Source organism: Petromyzon marinus, unplaced genomic scaffold (assembly GCF_048934315.1).
Source record: "Petromyzon marinus isolate PM22_M1 ecotype Great Lakes invasive population unplaced genomic scaffold, UKy_Petmar_22M1.pri1.0 PM_Scaffold_54, whole genome shotgun sequence".
Lineage (NCBI taxonomy): Eukaryota > Metazoa > Chordata > Hyperoartia > Petromyzontiformes > Petromyzontidae > Petromyzon > Petromyzon marinus.
In genome coordinates, this window is record NW_027423546.1 from 293,998 (window position 1) to 313,401 (window position 19,404).

The 19,404-nt window shown below is 53.8% G+C and overlaps 1 protein-coding gene across 1 annotated transcript in view; it reads left to right on the plus strand.

Moving 5' to 3' along the window:
• The window catches only part of POLR1A (RNA polymerase I subunit A), a 144,289-nt gene that overhangs the window by 56,962 nt on the left and 67,923 nt on the right, over window positions 1–19,404 (plus strand). Inside the window, exons 17-20 of the mRNA XM_076064594.1 lie at window positions 522–705; window positions 4,574–4,656; window positions 11,590–11,748; window positions 17,401–17,499. Of these exons, the coding sequence (XP_075920709.1) occupies window positions 522–705; window positions 4,574–4,656; window positions 11,590–11,748; window positions 17,401–17,499 (525 nt within the window). The remainder of the gene's footprint in view (window positions 1–521; window positions 706–4,573; window positions 4,657–11,589; window positions 11,749–17,400; window positions 17,500–19,404) is intronic.

Below are 19,404 nucleotides of genomic sequence, written 5' to 3' on the forward strand. Positions count from 1 at the left end.
ATTATCCGTGGCGGTGAGCTGCTCTGCGGCCTGCTGGACAAGGCTTTCTCTAACTAACTCTGTATCTATCTAACTCTGTATCTATCTATCTAACTAACTTTGTATCTATCTAACTAACTCTGTATCTATCTAACTAACTCTGTATCTATCTATCTAACTAACTAACTCTGTAACCAACTAACTCTGTATCTATCTAACTAACTCTGTATCTATATAACTAACTCTATCTAACTAACTCTGTATCTATCTAACTAACTCTGTATGTATCTAACTAACTCTGTATCTATCTAACTACCTCTGTATCTATCTAACTAACTCTGTATCTATCTAACTAACTCTGTATCTATCTAACTACCTTTGTATCTATCTAACTATCTAACTATCTCTGTGACTATCTCTGTATCTATCTAACTATCTCTGTATCTATCTAACTATCTCTGTATCTATCTATCTATCTAACTAACTCTGTATCTATCTAACTAACTCTGTATCTATCTAACTATCTGTGTGACTATCTCTAGGTGATTATCCGTGGCGGTGAACTGCTCTGCGGCCTGCTGGACAAGGCCCATATGGGCAGCACATCACTGGGACTTGTTCACTCTGTGCACGAACTCTACGGGGGAAACGCGAGCGGACGCCTCCTCACCAACCTGGCACGGCTCTTCACCGCCTACCTGCAGCTCTACCTGGGGTTCTCACTCGGTACGCACAGACACACACACACACAGACTCGTACACACACACACACAGACACACACACACACAGAGACTCGCACACACACACAGACTCACACACACACACACACAGAGACTCACACACACACACAGACTCGTACACACACACACACAGAGACTCGCACACACACACAGACTCGCACACACACACACAGAGACTCACACACACACACAGACTCGTACACACACACACAGAGACTCGCACACACACACACACAAAGACTCGCACACACACACAGACTCGCACACACACACACACAGAGACTCGCGCACACACACAGACTCGTACACACACACACACAGACTCGTACACACACACACAGACTCGCACACACACACACAGACTCGTACACACACACACACACAGAGACTCGCGCACACACACAGACTCGTACACACACACACACAGACTCGTACACACACACACACAGACACACACACACAGAGACTCGTACACACACACACAGAGACTCGCACACACACACACACAGACTCGTACACACACACACAGACTCGTACACACACACACAGACTCGTACACACACACACAGACACACACACACACAGAGACTCGTACACACAGACTCGTACACACACACACACACAGACTCGTACACACACACACACACAGACTCGTACACACACACACACAGACTCGTACACACACACACAGAGACCCGCACACACACACAGAGACTCGCACACACACACAGACTCACACACACACAGACTTGTACACACACACACAGACTCGTACACACACACAGACTCGTACACACACACAGACTAGTACACACTCACACACAGACTCTTACACACACACACACACAGACTCGTAGACACACACACAGAGACTCGCACACACACACAGACTCACACACACACACAGACTCGTACACACACACACAGACTCGTACACACACACAGACTCGTACACACACACACAGACTAGTACACACACACACACACACAGACTCGTACACACACACACAGACTCGTACACACACACAGACTCGTACACACTCACACAGACACACACACACACACAGACTCGCACACACAGACTCGTACACACACACACAGACTCGTAGACACACACACACACACAGACTCGTACACACACACAGACTCGTACACACACACACACAGACTCATAGACACACACAGACTCTACACACACACACAGACACATAGACACACACAGACTCTACACACACACAGACTCGTACACACACAGACTCATAGATACACACAGACTCATAGACACACACACAGACACGGACACACACACAGACACGGACACACACACAGACTCATAGACACACACACACACATAGACACACATACAGACTCATAGACACACACAGAGATTCATAGACACACACACAGACACATAGACACACACACAGACTCATAGACACACACACACACACATAGACACACATACAGACTCATAGACACACACAGAGATTCATAGACACACACACAGACACAGACACACACACACAGACTCATAGACACACAAACACACACATAGACACACACAGACTCATAGACACACACACACACATAGACACACATACAGACTCATAGACACACACAGAGATTCATAGACACACACACAGACACATAGACACACAGTGTGTGTTTCACTGTGTTTGTCACTGTGTGTGTGTCTCTGTGTGGGTGTCTCTGTGTGTGTGTGTGTGTCACTGTGTGTGTGTGTCACTGTGTGTGTGTGTCACTGTGTGTGTGTGTCACTGTGTGTGTGTGTCACTGTGTGTGTGTCACTGTGTGTGTGTCAGTGTGTGTGTCAGTGTGTCTGTGTGTGTCACTGTGTGTGTGTGTGTCACTGTGTGTGTGTGTATGTCACTGTGTGTGTGTGTCACTGTGTGTGTGTCACTGTGTGTGTGTGTCACTGTGTGTGTGTGTCACTGTGTGTGTGTGTCACTGTGTGTGTCACTGTGTGTGTGTGTCACTGTGTGTCACTGTGTGTGTCACTGTGTGTGTGTCACTGTGTGTGTCACTGTGTGTGTGTGTCACTGTGTGTGTGTCACTGTGTGTGTCACTGTGTGTGTGTGTCACTGTGTGTGTGTCACTGTGTGTGTCACTGTGTGTGTGTGTCACTGTGTGTGTGTGTCACTGTGTGTGTCACTGTGTGTGTCACTGTGTGTGTGTCACTGTGTGTGTCACTGTGTGTGTCACTGTGTGTGTGTGTCACTGTGTGTGTGTCACTGTGTGTGTGTCACTGTGTGTGTGTGTCACTGTGTGTGTGTCACTGTGTGTGTCACTGTGTGTGTCACTGTGTGTGTGTCACTGTGTATGTGTGTCACTGTGTGTGTGTCACTGTGTGTGTCACTGTGTGTGTCACTGTGTGTGTACACTGTGTGTGTCACTGTGTGTGTGTCACTGTGTGTGTGTGTCACTGTGTGTGTGTCACTGTGTGTGTGTGTGTGTCACTCTGTGTGTGTGTCACTGTGTGTCACTGTGTGTGTGTCACTGTGTATGTGTGTGTCACTGTGTGTGTGTCACTGTGTGTGTGTGTACACTGTGTGTGTGTCACTGTGTGTGTCACTGTGTGTGTGTCACTGTGTGTGTGTGTACACTGTGTGTGTGTCACTGTGTGTGTGTCACTGTGTGTGTGTCACTGTGTGTGTCACTGTGTGTGTCACTGTGTGTGTGTCACTGTGTGTGTGTGTGTGTCACTGTGTGTGTGTGTCACTGTGTGTGTGTCACTGTGTGTGTGTGTACACTGTGTGTGTGTCACTGTGTGTGTGTCACTGTGTGTGTGTCACTGTGTGTGTGTGTCACTGTGTGTGTCACTGTGTGTGTCACTGTGTGTGTGTCACTGTGTGTCACTGTGTGTGTGTCACTGTGTGTGTCACTGTGTGTGTGTCACTGTGTGTGTGTGTCACTGTGTGTGTGTCACTGTGTGTATCACTGTGTGTGTGTCACTGTGTGTGTGTCACTGTGTGTGTGTCACTGTGTGTGTGTCACTGTGTGTGTCACTGTGTGTGTCACTGTGTGTGTGTGTCACTGTGTGTGTGTCACTGTGTGTGTCACTGTGTATGTGTGTGTCACTGTGTATGTGTGTGTCACTGTGTGTGTGTCACTGTGTGTGTGTCACTGTGTGTGTGTGTACACTGTGTGTGTGTCACTGTGTGTGTCACTGTGTGTGTGTCACTGTGTGTGTGTGTGTCACTGTGTGTGTGTGTACACTGTGTGTGTGTCACTGTGTGTGTGTGTCACTGTGTGTGTGTGTCACTGTGTGTGTCACTGTGTGTGTGTCACTGTGTGTGTGTCACTGTGTGTGTGTGTCACTGTGTGTGTGTCACTGTGTGTGTGTCACTGTGTATGTGTGTGTCACTGTGTGTGTGTCACTGTGTGTGTGTGTACACTGTGTGTGTGTCACTGTGTGTGTCACTGTGTGTGTGTCACTGTGTGTGTGTCACTGTGTGTGTGTGTACACTGTGTGTGTGTCACTGTGTGTGTGTGTCACTGTGTGTGTGTGTCACTGTGTGTGTCACTGTGTGTGTCACTGTGTGTGTGTGTCACTGTGTGTGTGTCACTGTGTGTGTCACTGTGTGTGTCACTGTGTGTGTGTCACTGTGTGTGTGTCACACTGTGTGTGTGTGTCACTGTGTGTGTGTCACTGTGTGTGTCACTGTGTGTGTGTCACTGTGTGTGTGTCACTGTGTGTGTCACTGTGTGTCACTGTGTGTGTGTGTACACTGTGTGTGTGTGTCACTGTGTGTGTCACTGTGTGTGTATCTGTGTGTGTGTGTCACTGTGTGTGTGTCACTGTGTGTGTGTCACTGTGTGTGTCACTGTGTAGGGGTGGAGGATATTTTGGTGAAGGAGGCAGCTGATGAGGAGCGCTTGAAGATCATCCACGCGTCTCACCACTGCGGTGACGCTGTGAGACCACAACCACCACAACCACAACCACCACAACCACCACAACCACAACCACAACAACCACCACAACAACCATCACAACCATCACCACCATCACAACCATCACAACCACCACAACCATCACAACCACCACCACAACCATCACAGCCACCACCACAACCATCACAACCACCACAACTATCACAACCACAACCACCACAACCACCACCACAACCACCACAACCACCACAACCACCACAACCACCACAACCACCACCACAACCACCACAACAACAACCACAACTACCACCACAACTACCACAACCACCACAACCACCACAACAACCACAACAACCACCACAACAACCACCACAACCACCACCACAACTACCACAACTACCACCACAACCACCACCACAACTACCACCACAACTACCACCACCACCACAACCACCACAACCACCACCACAACTACCACCACAACCACCACCACAACTACCACAACTACCACCACAACCACCACCACAACTACCACAACTACCACCACAACCACCACCACAACTACTACCACAACTACCACAACAACCACCACAACTACCACAACTACCACAACCACCACAACTACCACCACAACTATCACCACAACTACCACCACCACCACAACTACCACCACAACCACCACAACTACCACCACAACTACCACCACCACCACCACCACCACAACCACCACCACCACAACCACCACCACAACCACCACAACTACCACAACTACCACTCTCTCTCTCCCCGTGTCTCTCTCCCCGTGTCTCTCTCTCCCCGTGTCTCTCTCTCCCCGTGTCTCTCTCCCCGTGTCTCTCTCCCCGTGTCTCTCTCTCCCCGTGTCTCTCTCCCCGTGTCTCTCTCTCCCCACGTGTCACCCCGTCTCTCACCCCGTGTCTCACCCCGTCTCTCACCCCGTCTCTCACCCCGTGTCTCACCATGTGTCTCTCTCTCTCCCCGTGTCTCTCTCTCCCCGTGTCTCTGTCTCCCCGTGTTTCTCTCTCCCCCTGTTTCTCCCGTGTCTCTCTCTCCCCGTGTCTCTCTCCCCGTGTCTCTCTCCCCGTGTCTCTCTCTCCCCGTGTCTCTCTCTCCCGTGTCTCTCTCACCGTGTCCCTCTCTCCCCGTGTCTCTCTCTCCCCGTGTCTCTCTCACCGTGTCCCTCTCTCCCCGTGTCTCTCTCTCCCCGTGTCTCTCTCTCCCCGTGTCTCTCTCTCCCCGTGTCTCTCTCTCCCCGTGTCTCTCTCTCACCGTGTCTCTCTCTCCCCGTGTCTCTCTCCCCGTGTCTCTCTCTCCCCGTGTCTCTCTCTCCCCGTGTCTCTCTCTCCCCGTGTCTCTCTCCCCGTGTCTCTCTCTCCCCGTGTCTCTCTCCCCGTGTCTCTCTCTCCCCGTGTCTCTCTCTCCCCGTGTCTCTCTCCCCGTGTCTCTCTCCCCGTGTCTCTCTCTCCCCGTGTCTCTCTCTCCCCGTGTCTCTCTCCCCGTGTCTCTGTCTCCCAGGCGGTGCGCTCCGCGCTGAGTCTCAGTAGCGACGCGTCTCTCTCTCCCCGTGTCTCTCTCCCCGTGTCTCTCTCTCCCCGTGTCTCTCTCCCCGTGTCTCTCTCTCCCCGTGTCTCTCTCCCCGTGTCTCTCTCCCCGTGTCTCTCTCTCCCCGTGTCTCTCTCTCCCCGTGTCTCTCTCTCCCCGTGTCTCTCTCTCACCGTGTCTCTCTCTCCCCGTGTCTCTCTCTCCCCGTGTCTCTCTCCCCGTGTCTCTCTCTCCCCGTGTCTCTCTCCCCGTGTCTCTCTCTCCCCGTGTCTCTCTCCCCGTGTCTCTCTCTCCCCGTGTCTCTCTCCCCGTGTCTCTCTCTCCCCGTGTCTCTCTCTCCCCGTGTCTCTCTCTCCCCGTGTCTCTCTCTCCCCGTGTCTCTCTCCCCGTGTCTCTCTCTCCCCGTGTCTCTCTCCCCGTGTCTCTCTCTCCCCGTGTCTCTCTCCCCGTGTCTCTCTCTCCCCGTGTCTCTCTCCCCGTGTCTCTCTCTCCCCGTGTCTCTCTCTCCCCGTGTCTCTCTCCCCGTGTCTCTCTCTCCCCGTGTCTCTCTCTCCCCGTGTCTCTCTCTCCCCGTGTCTCTCTCCCCGTGTCTCTCTCTCCCCGTGTCTCTCTCCCCGTGTCTCTCTCTCCCCGTGTCTCTCTCCCCGTGTCTCTCTCTCCCCGTGTCTCTCTCTCCCCGTGTCTCTCTCTCCCCGTGTCTCTCTCCCCGTGTCTCTCTCCCCGTGTCTCTCTCTCCCCGTGTCTCTCTCTCCCCGTGTCTCTCTCTCCCCGTGTCTCTCTCTCCCCGTGTCTCTCTCTCCCCGTGTCTCTCTCTCCCCGTGTCTCTCTCTCCCCGTGTCTCTCTCTCCCCGTGTCTCTCTCCCCGTGTCTCTCTCTCCCCGTGTCTCTCTCTCCCCGTGTCTCTCTCCCCGTGTCTCTCTCTCCCCGTGTCTCTCTCCCCGTGTCTCTCTCTCCCCGTGTCTCTCTCTCCCCGTGTCTCTCTCTCCCCGTGTCTCTCTCCCCGTGTCTCTCTCTCCCCGTGTCTCTCTCCCCGTGTCTCTCTCTCCCCGTGTCTCTCTCCCCGTGTCTCTCTCTCCCCGTGTCTCTCTCCCCGTGTCTCTCTCTCCCCGTGTCTCTCTCTCCCCGTGTCTCTCTCTCCCCGTGTCTCTCTCTCCCCGTGTCTCTCTCCCCGTGTCTCTCTCTCCCCGTGTCTCTCTCCCCGTGTCTCTCTCTCCCCGTGTCTCTCTCCCCGTGTCTCTCTCTCCCCGTGTCTCTCTCCCCGTGTCTCTCTCTCCCCGTGTCTCTCTCTCCCCGTGTCTCTCTCCCCGTGTCTCTCTCTCCCCGTGTCTCTCTCTCCCCGTGTCTCTCTCTCCCCGTGTCTCTCTCCCCGTGTCTCTCTCTCCCCGTGTCTCTCTCCCCGTGTCTCTCTCTCCCCGTGTCTCTCTCCCCGTGTCTCTCTCTCCCCGTGTCTCTCTCTCCCCGTGTCTCTCTCTCCCCGTGTCTCTCTCCCCGTGTCTCTCTCCCCGTGTCTCTCTCTCCCCGTGTCTCTCTCTCCCCGTGTCTCTCTCTCCCCGTGTCTCTCTCTCCCCGTGTCTCTCTCTCCCCGTGTCTCTCTCTCCCCGTGTCTCTCTCTCCCCGTGTCTCTCTCTCCCCGTGTCTCTCTCCCCGTGTCTCTCTCTCCCCGTGTCTCTCTCTCCCCGTGTCTCTCTCCCCGTGTCTCTCTCTCCCCGTGTCTCTCTCCCCGTGTCTCTCTCTCCCCGTGTCTCTCTCTCCCCGTGTCTCTCTCTCCCCGTGTCTCTCTCCCCGTGTCTCTCTCCCCGTGTCTCTCTCTCCCCGTGTCTCTCTCCCCGTGTCTCTCTCTCCCCGTGTCTCTCTCTCCCCGTGTCTCTCTCTCCCCGTGTCTCTCTCCCCGTGTCTCTCTCCCCGTGTCTCTCTCTCCCCGTGTCTCTCTCCCCGTGTCTCTCTCCCCGTGTCTGTCTCCCCGTGTCTCTCTCTCCCCGTGTCTCTCTCTCCCCGTGTCTCTCTCCCCGTGTCTCTCTCTCCCCGTGTCTCTCTCTCCCCGTGTCTCTCTCCCCGTGTCTCTCTCCCCGTGTCTCTCTCTCCCCGTGTCTCTCTCCCCGTGTCTCTCTCCCCGTGTCTCTCTCTCCCCGTGTCTCTCTCCCCGTGTCTCTCTCCCCGTGTCTCTCTCTCCCCGTGTCTCTCTCTCCCCGTGTCTCTCTCTCCCCGTGTCTCTCTCCCCGCGTGTCTCTCTCTCCCCGTGTCTCTCTCTCCCCGTGTCTCTCTCTCCCCGTGTCTCTCTCCCCGCGTGTCTCTCTCTCCCCGTGTCTCTCTCTCCCCGTGTCTCTCTCTCCCCGTGTCTCTCTCCCCGTGTCTCTCTCCCCGTGTCTCTCTCTCCCCGTGTCTCTCTCCCCGCGTGTCTCTCTCTCCCCGTGTCTCTCTCTCCCCGTGTCTCTCTCTCCCCGTGTCTCACCGTGTCTCCCCGCGTGTCTCTCTCCCCGTGTGTCTCTGTCTCACCGCGTGTCTCTCTCTCCCCACGTGTCTCTCTCACCCCGTGTGTCTCTCTCCCCGTGTCTCTCTCCGTGTCTCTGTCTCTCTCCCCGTGTCTCTGTCTCCCAGGCTGTCCGCTCCGCGCTGAGTCTCAGTAGCGACGCGTCTCTCTCCCCGTGTCTCACCGTGTCTCCCCGTGTCTCACCGTGTCTCTCTCTCCCCACGTGTCTCTCTCTCACCATGTCTCCCCGTGTCTCACCGTGTCTCCCCGTGTCTCACCGTGTCTCTGTCTCTCCCCGTGTCTCTGTCTCCCAGGCTGTCCGCTCCGCGCTGAGTCTCAGTAGCGACGCGTCTCTCTCCCCGTGTCTCACCGTGTCTCCCCGTGTCTCACCGTGTCTCTCTCTCCCCACGTGTCTCTCTCTCACCGTGTCTCCCCGTGTCTCACCGTGTCTCTGTCTCTCCCCGTGTCTCTGTCTCCCAGGCTGTCCGCTCCGCGCTGAGTCTCAGTAGCGACGCGTCTCTCTCCCCGTGTCTCACCGTGTCTCCCCGTGTCTCACCGTGTCTCTGTCTCTCTCCGTGTCTCTGTCTCCCAGGCTGTCCGCTCCGCGCTGAGTCTCAGTAGCGACGTGTCTCTCTCTCCCCGTGTCTCTCTCCCCGTGTCTCCCCGTGTCTCCCCGTGTCTCACCGTGTCTCTGTCTCTCTCCGTGTCTCTGTCTCCCAGGCTGTCCGCTCCGCGCTGAGTCTCAGTAGCGACGTGTCTCTCTCTCCCCGTGTCTCTCTCCCCGTGTCTCCCCGTGTCTCACCGTGTCTCTGTCTCTCTCCCCGTGTCTCTGTCTCCCAGGCTGTCCGCTCCGCGCTGAGTCTCAGTAGCGACGCGTCTCTCACCCCGTGTCTCTCTCACCCCGTGTCTCTCTCTCCCCGGTGTCTCTCTCTCCCCGTGTCTCCCCGTGTCTCACCGTGTCTCTGTCTCTCCCCGTGTCTCTGTCTCCCCCCGTGTCTCACCGTGTCTCCCCGTGTCTCTCTCCGTGTGTCTCTCTCTCCCTGTGTCTCTGTCTCCCAGGCTGTCCGCTCCGCGCTGAATCTCGGTAGCGACGCGTCTCTCTCTCCCCGTGTCTCACCGCGTGTCTCTCTCTCCCCGTGTCTCTCTCCCCGTGTCTCTGTCTCCCAGGCTGTCCGCTCCGCGCTGAGTCTCGGTAGCGACGCGTCTCTCTCTCCCCGTGTCTCACCGTGTCTCCCCGTGTCTCACCGTGTCTCCCCGTGTCTCACCGTGTCTCTGTCTCTCTCCGTGTGTCTCTGTCTCCCAGGCTGTCCGCTCCGCGCTGAGTCTCAGTAGCGACGTGTCTCTCCCCGGTGTCTCTCTCTCCCCGTGTCTCTCTCCCCGTGTGTCTCTCTCCCCGTGTGTCTCTCTCTCCCCGTGTCTCTCTCCCCGTGTCTCTCTCCCAGGCTGTCCGCTCCGCGCTGAGTCTCAGTAGCGACGCGTCTCTCACCCCGTGTCTCCCCGTGTCTCACCGTGTCTCTCACCGTGTGTCTCTCTCCCCGTGTCTCTCTCCCAGGCTGTCCGCTCCGCGCTGAATCTCGGTAGCGACGCGTCTCTCACCCCGTGTCTCTCTCTCAACGTGTCTCACCGTGTCTCTCTCTCCCCGTGTCTCACCGCGTGTCTCTCTCTCCTCGTGTCTCTCTCCCCGTGTCTCTGTCTCTCTCTCTCCGTGTCTCTCTCCCAGGCTGTCCGCTCCGCGCTGAGTCTCGGTAGCGACGTGTCTCTCTCACCGTGTCTCACCGTGTCTCCCCGTGTCTCACCGTGTCTCTGTCTCTCCCCGGTGTCTCTCTCTCCCCGTGTCTCCCCGTGTCTCACCGTGTCTCTGTCTCTCTCTCCCCGGTGTCTCTCTCTCCCCGTGTCCCCCCGTGTCTCACCGTGTCTCTGTCTCTCTCTCCCCGTGTCTCTCTCTCCCCACGTGTCTCACCGTGTCTCTGTCTCTCCCCGTGTCTCTGTCTCCCAGGCTGTCCGCTCCGCGCTGAGTCTCGGTAGCGACGTCTCTCTCACCCCGTGTCTCTCTCACCCCGTGTCTCTCTCACCCCGTGTCTCTCCCCGTGTCTGTCTCCCAGGCTGTCCGCTCCGCGCTGAATCTCGGTAGCGACGTCTCTCTCACCCCGTGTCTCTCTCACCCCGTGTCTCTCTCACCCCGTGTCTCTCTCTCTCCCCGTGTCTCTCTCCCCGTGTGTCTGTCTCCCAGGCTGTCCGCTCCGCGCTGAGTCTCGGTAGCGACGTGTCTCTCTCACCCCGTGTCTCTCTCTCACCGTGTCTCACCGTGTCTCTCTCTCCCCGTGTCCCTCTCCCAGGCTGTCCGCTCCGCGCTGAGTCTCGGTAGCGACGCGTCTCTCACCCCGTGTCTCTCTCTCACCGTGTCTCACCGTGTCTCTCTCCCCGTGTCTCTGTCTCCCAGGCTGTCCGCTCCGCGCTGAATCTCGGTAGCGACGTGTCTCTCTCACCGTGTCTCACCGTGTCTCCCCGTGTCTCACCGTGTCTCTGTCTCTCCCCGGTGTCTCTCTCTCCCCGTGTCTCCCCGTGTCTCACCGTGTCTCTGTCTCTCTCTCCCCGGTGTCTCTCTCTCCCCGTGTCCCCCCGTGTCTCACCGTGTCTCTGTCTCTCTCTCCCCGTGTCTCTCTCTCCCCACGTGTCTCACCGTGTCTCTGTCTCTCCCCGTGTCTCTGTCTCCCAGGCTGTCCGCTCCGCGCTGAATCTCAGTAGCGACGCGTCTCTCTCCCCCGTGTCTCTCTCTCACCGTGTCTCACCGTGTCTCTCTCCCCGTGTCTCTCTCCCAGGCTGTCCGCTCCGCGCTGAATCTCGGTAGCGACGTGTCTCTCTCTCCCCGTGTCTCTCTCTCCCCGTGTCTCCCCGTGTGTCTCTCTCTCCCCGTGTCTCTCTCCCAGGCTGTCCGCTCCGCGCTGAATCTCGGTAGCGACGTGTCCCGTGATACGCTGTCCCAGATGCTTCAAGCCGCCCACCTGAGCGGCGATCCGGGGGAACTCGCAGCCATTGATGGCGCTTACAAGAAGCAGACAGACGACTACAGCAACGACATCAATAAGGTGGGCACACACACACACAGGGTACACACACTCAGTGTACACACACAGTGTTACATACACACACAGTGTACACACACAGTGTATACACACAGTGTACATACAGTGTTACACACACACAGTGTTACACACACACAGTGTTACACACACACAGTGTTACACACACACACAGTGTACACACACAGTGTTACACACACACAGTGTACACACACAGTGTATACACACAGTATACACACACAGTGTCACACACACAGTGTTACACACACACAGTGTATACACACACAGTGTTACACACACAGTGTATACACACACAGTGTACACACACAGTGTTACACACACACACAGTGTTACACACAGTGTACACACACACACAGTGTACACACACACACAGTGTCACACACAGTGTCACACACACACAGTGTATACACAGTGTTACACACACACAGTGTTACACACACACACACAGTGTTACACACAGTGTACACACACACACACAGTGTTACACACAGTGTACACACACACAGTGTACACACACAGTGTACACACACACAGTGTCACACACACACAGTGTACACGCAGTGTCACACACACAGTGTCACACACACACAGTGTCACACACAGTGTCACACACACACACACACAGTGTATACACAGTGTTACACACACAGTGTACACACACACAGTGTTACACACACACAAACAGTGTATACACAGTGTTACACACACAGTGTACACACACAGTGTACACACACACAGTGTACACACAGTGTTACACACACACACAGTGTCACACACAGTGTACATACAGTGTTACACACAGTGTACACACAGAGTGTATACACAGTGTACACACACAGTGTACACACACACACACAGTGTACACACACACACACAGTGTCACACACACACAGTGTCACACACACAGTGTACACACACACAGTGTACACACACACACAGTGTACACACACACACACACAGTGTACACACACACACAGTGTACACACACACACACACAGTGTACACACACACAGTGTACACACACACAGTGTACACACACACAGTGACACACACACAGTGTACACACACACACAGTGTACACACACACAGTGTACACACACACAGTGACACACACACAGTGTACACACACACACAGTGTACACACACACACACAGTGTACATACACACACAGTGTACACACACACACACACAGTGTACACACACACACAGTGTACATACAGTGTATACACAGTGTACACACACACAGTGTACATACACACACACAGTGTCACACACACAGTGTTACACACACACAGTGTATACACAGTGTACATACAGTGTATACACACAGTGTACATACACACACACAGTGTTACACACAGTGTTACACACACACACAGTGTCACACACACAGTGTTACACACACACACAGTGTACACACAGTGTACACACACACAGTGTACATACACACATACAGTGTCACACACACAGTGTTACACACACACACAGTGTACACACAGTGTACATACACACACACAGTGTACACACACAGTGTTACACACAAACAGTGTACACACACAGTGTTACACACACACAGTGTTACACACACACAGTGTACACACAGTGTACACACAGTGTTACATACACACACAGTGTATACACACACACACAGTGTACACACACACACAGTGTACACACACACAGTGTACACACACAGTGTTACACACATACAGTATACACACAGTGTATACACACAGTGTACACACACACAGTGTTACACACACACACAGTGTACAAACACACACAGTGTACACACACACACAGTGTACACACACACAGTGTACACATACAGTGTACACACACACAGTGTTACACACACACAGTGTTACACACACACAGTGTTACACACACACACACAGTGTCACACACACAGTGTACACACACACACACAGTGTCACACACACAGTGTATACACACACAGTGTATACACACAGTGTATACACTGTATACACACAGTGTACACTGTATACACACAGTGTACACTGTATACACACAGTGTACACACACAGTGTACACACACAGTGTACACACACACACAGTGTACACACACCACACAGTGTACACACACCACACAGTGTACACACACACAGTGTACACACACATACAGTGTACACACACATACAGTGTACACACAGTGTATACACACAGTTTACACACTGTGTACACACAGTGTACACAGTGTGTACACACATTGTACACACACACAGTGTACACACACACACACAGTGTACACACACACAGTGTAGCGGTTAGCGCTACGCTGCGCTATGAACCTGGCGACCCGGGTTCGATTCCCGCTCACGGCCAACACCAGTGACGATTATCTGAACCGGTCCCGGGCCTCCCCTAGGTCGACTCAGCCTCAAATGAGTACCTGGTGCGGTGTGTAAACATTGCCACTAGGGAGACAAAGGCGGTCGGGCGTGGTGCTGGCCACCCACCCCCTCGTGTACCGTTCCGGCCTTCATAGGTGCTCGCTAACAGCACTTGCCCCTACAGTCTGTTAAGGCTATATGGGAGATCTTTGTATGTGTGTGTATGTGTGTACACTGTGTGTGACTGTGTGTGTGTGTGTTCTAGGTGTGTGTGACTGTGTGTGTGTGTGTGTGACTGTGTGTGTGTGTGTGTTCTAGGTGTGTAACTACTGTGTGTAACTACTGTGTGTGTGTTCTAGGTGTGTATGTGACTGTGTGTGACTGTGTGACACTGTGTGTGTGTGACTGTGTGTATGTGACTGTGTGTGTGTACACTGTGTGTGTGTGTGTTCTAGGTGTGTATGTGTGTACACTGTGTGACTGTGTGTGTGTGTGACACTGTGTGTGTGTTCTAGGTGTGTGTGTATGACTGTGTGTGACTGTGTGTGTGTGACTGTGTGTGTGTGTATGACTGTGTGTATGACTGTGTGTGTGTGTGTGTATGACTGTGTGTGTGTGTGTGACTGTGTGTGTGTATGTGACTGTGTGTGTGTGTTCTAGGTGTGTATGTGTGTACACTGTGTGACACTGTGTGTGTGTTCTAGGTGTGTATGTGTGTACACTGTGTGACACTGTGTGTGTGTGTTCTAGGTGTGTATGTGACTGTGTGTGTGTGTGACACTGTGTGTGACTGTGTGACTGTGTGTGACTGTGTGTGTGTGTTCTAGGTGTGTATGTGTGTGTGTACACTGTGTGACACTGTGTGTGTGTGTTCTAGGTGTGTATGACTGTGTGTGTGTGTAACTGTGTGTGTGTGTGACTGTGTGTGTGTGTGTGACTGTGTGTGTGTATGTGACTGTGTGTGTGTGTGTGACTGTGTGTGTTCTAGGTGTGTGTGTGTGTGTGACTGTGTGTGTGTGTGTGTGTTCTAGGTGTGTGTGACTGTGTGTGTGTGTATGACTGTGTGTGACTGTGTGTGTGTGTGTGACTGTGTGTGTTTGTGTGTTCTAGGTGTGTATGTGTGTGACTGTGTGTATGACACTGTGTGTGTGTGTATGACTGTGTGTATGACTGTGTGACTGTGTGTGTGTGACTGTGTGTTCTAGGTGTGTATGTGTGTGTGTACACTGTGTATGTGTGTGTGACTGTGTGTGTGTGTTCTAGGTGTGTATGTGTGTGTGACACTGTGTGTGTGTGTTCTAGGTGTGTATGTGTGTGTGACACTGTGTGTGTGTGTTCTAGGTGTGTATGTGTGTGTGACACTGTGTGTGTGTGTTCTAGGTGTGTATGTGTGTGTGACACTGTGTGTGTGTGTTCTAGGTGTGTATGACTGTGTGACTGTGTGTGTGTGTGTTCTAGGTGTGTATGACTGTGTGACACTGTGTGTGTATGTGACTGTGTGTGTGACTGTGTGTGTGACACTGTGTGTGTGTGTTCTAGGTGTGTATGTGTGTATGACTGTGTGTGTTCTAGGTGTGTATGACACTGTGTGTGTGACTGTGTTCTAGGTGTGTATGACTGTGTGTGTGTGTATGACTGTGTGTGTGTGTGACTGTGTGTGTGTGTGACACTGTGTGTGTTCTAGGTGTGTATGACACTGTGTGTGTGACTGTGTTCTAGGTGTGTATGACTGTGTGTGTGTGTATGACTGTGTGTGTGTGTGACTGTGTGTGTGTGTGACACTGTGTGTGTTCTAGGTGTGTATGACTGTGTGTGTGACTGTGTTCTAGGTGTGTATGTGTGTGTGACACTGTGTGTGTGTGTGTTCTAGGTGTGTATGTGTGTACACTGTGTGTGTATGACTGTGTGTGTGTGTGTGTTCTAGGTGTGTATGACTGTGACTGTGTGTGTGTTCTAGGTGTGTATGACTGTGACTGTGTGTGTGTTCTAGGTGTGTATGTGTGTGTGTGTGTGACTGTATGACTGTGTGTGTGTGACACTGTGTGTGTGTTCTAGGTGTGTATGTGTGTATGACTGTGACTGTGTGTGTGTGTGTATAACTGTGTGACACTGTGTGTGTGTTCTAGGTGTGTATGACTGTGTGTGTGTGTATGACTGTGTGTGTGTGTGACTGTGTGACTGTGTGACACTGTGTGTGTGTTCTAGGTGTGTATGTGTGTATGACTGTGTGTGTGTACACTGTGTGTGTGACTGTGTTCTAGGTGTGTATGTGTGTATGTGTATGACTGTGACACTGTGTGTGTGTTCTAGGTGTGTATGTGCGTGTGTGTGTGACTGTATGACTGTGTGTGTGACTGTATGACTGTGTGTATGACTGTGTGTGACTGTGTGTGTTCTAGGTGTGTATGACTGTGTGTGTGTGTATGACTGTGTGTGTGTGTGACACTGTGTGTGTATGACTGTGTGTGTGTGTATGACTGTGTGTGACTGTGTTCTAGGTGTGTATGTGTGTATGACTGTGACACTGTGTGTGTGTTCTAGGTGTGTATGACTGTGTGTGTGTGTGACTGTATGACTGTATGTGTGTGTATGTATGACTGTGTGTGACTGTGTTCTAGGTGTGTATGTGTGTGTATGTGTGACACTGTGTGTGACTGTGTTCTAGGTGTGTATGTGTGTATGACTGTGTGTGTGTATGACTGTGTGTGTGTGTGTGTATGACTGTGTGTGTGTGTAACTACTGTGTGTGACTGTGTTCTAGGTGTGTATGACTGTGACTGTGTATGACTGTGTGACTGTGTTCTAGGTGTGTATGTGTGTGTGTGTGACTGTGTGTGTGTGTGTGTGTTCTAGGTGTGTATGTGTGTGTGTGTACACTGTGTGTGTATGACTGTGTGTGTTCTAAGTGTGTGTGTGTGTATGACTGTGTATGACTGTGTGTGTGTTCTAGGTGTGTATGTGTGTATGTGTATGACTGTATGTGTGACTGTGTTCTAGGTGTGTGTGTAACTACTGTGACTGTGTTCTAGGTGTGTATGTGACTGTGTGTGTGTTCTAGGTGTGTATGTGACTGTGTGACACTGTGTGTATGACTGTGTGTATGACTGTGTGTGTTCTAGGTGTGTATGTGACTGTGTGACACTGTGTGTATGACTGTGTGTATGACTGTGTGTGTTCTAGGTGTGTATGTGACTGTATGTGTGTATGACTGTGTGTGTGTGACTGTGTTCTAGGTGTGTATGACTGTGTGTGTATGTGTGTAACTACTGTGTGTGTGTTCTAGGTGTGTATGCCCTCCGGCCTGTGCCGTCAGTTCCCCGACAACAGCCTGCAGCTGATGGTGCAGTCCGGGGCCAAAGGGTCCACAGTGAACACAATGCAGGTGAGACTCACAAGGGTCCGCGGTAAACACCATGCAGGTGACACTCACAAGGGTCCGCGGTAAACACCATGCAGGTGACACTGGCAAGGGTCCACGGTAAACACCACGCAGGTGACACTCACAAGGGTCCACGGTGAACACAATGCAGGTGACACTCGCAAGGGTCCGCGGTGAACACCACGCAGGTGACACTCACAAGGGTCCACGGTGAACACCATGCAGGTGAGACTCACAAGGGTCCACGGTGAACACAATGCAGGTGAGACTCACAAGGGTCCACGGTGAACACAATGCAGGTGAGACTCACAAGGGTCCACGGTAAACACAATGCAGGTGAGACTCACAAGGGTCCACGGTAAACACCATGCAGGTGACACTCGTAAGGGTCCGCGGTGAACACAGTGCAGGTGACACTCGCAAGGGTCCGCGGTGAACACCATGCAGGTGAGACTCGCAAGGGTCCGCGGTAAACACAGTGCAGGTGAGACTCACAAGGGTCCACGGTGAACACCATGCAGGTGAGACTCACAAGGGTCCACGGTGAACACAATGCAGGTGACACTCACAAGGGTCCGCGGTAAACACAGTGCAGGTGACACAAGGGTCTCACTCACCGTGTCTCACCGTGTCTCACCGTGTCTCACCGTGTCTCACCGTGTCTCTGTGTCTCCCCGTGTCTCACCGTGTCTCCCCCGTGTCTCCCCGTGTCTCCGTGTCTCTGTGTCTCTCTCTCCCCGTGTCTCCCCGTGTCTCCCCCCGTGTCTCCCTGTGTCTCCCCCCGTGTCTCCCCGTGTCTCACCGTGTCTCACCGTGTCTCTCCGTGTCTCCGTGTCTCTGTCTCCCCCCCCCCCCCGTGTCTCCCCGTGTCTCCCCGTGTCTCACCGTGTCTCCCCGTGTGTCTCCCCGTGTCTCTCCGTGTCTCTCCGTGTCTCACCGTGTCTCTCCGTGTCTCTGTGTCTCCCCGTGTCTCACCGTGTCTCTCTCTCCCCGTGTCTCCCCATGTCTCCCCGTGTCTCCGTGTCTCTCTCTCCCCGTGTCTCCCCGTGTCTCCGTGTCTCTCTCTCCCCGTGTCTCCCCGTGTCTCACCGTGTCTCACCGTGTCTCTCCGTGTCTCCCTGTTCGTGTCTCCCCGTGTCTCCCCGTGTCTCCCCGTGTCTCCCCGGTTCTCCCCGTGTCTCCCCGTGTCTCACCGTGTCTCTGTGTCTTACCGTGTCTCTGTGTCTCACCGTGCGTGTCTCACCGTGTCTCACCGTGTCTCTCCGTGTCTCTCCCGTGTCTCCCCGTGTCTCTGTGTCTCACCGTGTCTCCCCGTGTCTCTGTGTCTCACCGTGTCTCCCCGTGTCTCACCGTGTCTCTGTGTCTCACCGTGTCTCTGTGTCTCTCCGTGTCTCCCCCGTGTCTCCCCGTGTCTCCCCGTGTCTCCCCGTGTCTCACCGTGTCTCACCGTGTCTCTCCGTGTCTCCCCGTGTCTCCCCGTTTCTCCCCGTGTCTCCCCGTGTCTCACCGTGTCTCTGTGTCTTACCGTGTCTCTGTGTCTCACCGTGCGTGTCTCACCGTGTCTCACCGTGTCTCCCCGTGTCTCCCCGTGTCTCTCCCGTGTCTCCCCATGTCTCACCGTGTCTCTGTGTCTTACCGTGTCTCTGTGTCTCACCGTGCGTGTCTCACCGTGTCTCACCGTGTCTCCCCGTGTCTCCCCGTGTCTCTCCCGTGTCTCCCCGTGTCTCTCCCGTGTCTCCCCGTGTCTCACCGTGTCTCCCCGTGTCTCCCCGTGTCTCTCCGTGTCTCTCCGTGTCTCTCCCGTGTCTCCCCGTGTCTCCCCGTGTCTCACCGTGTCTCTGTGTCTCACCGTGTCTCACCGTGTCTCCCCGTGTCTCCTCGTGTCTCTCCCGTGTCTCCCCGTGTCTC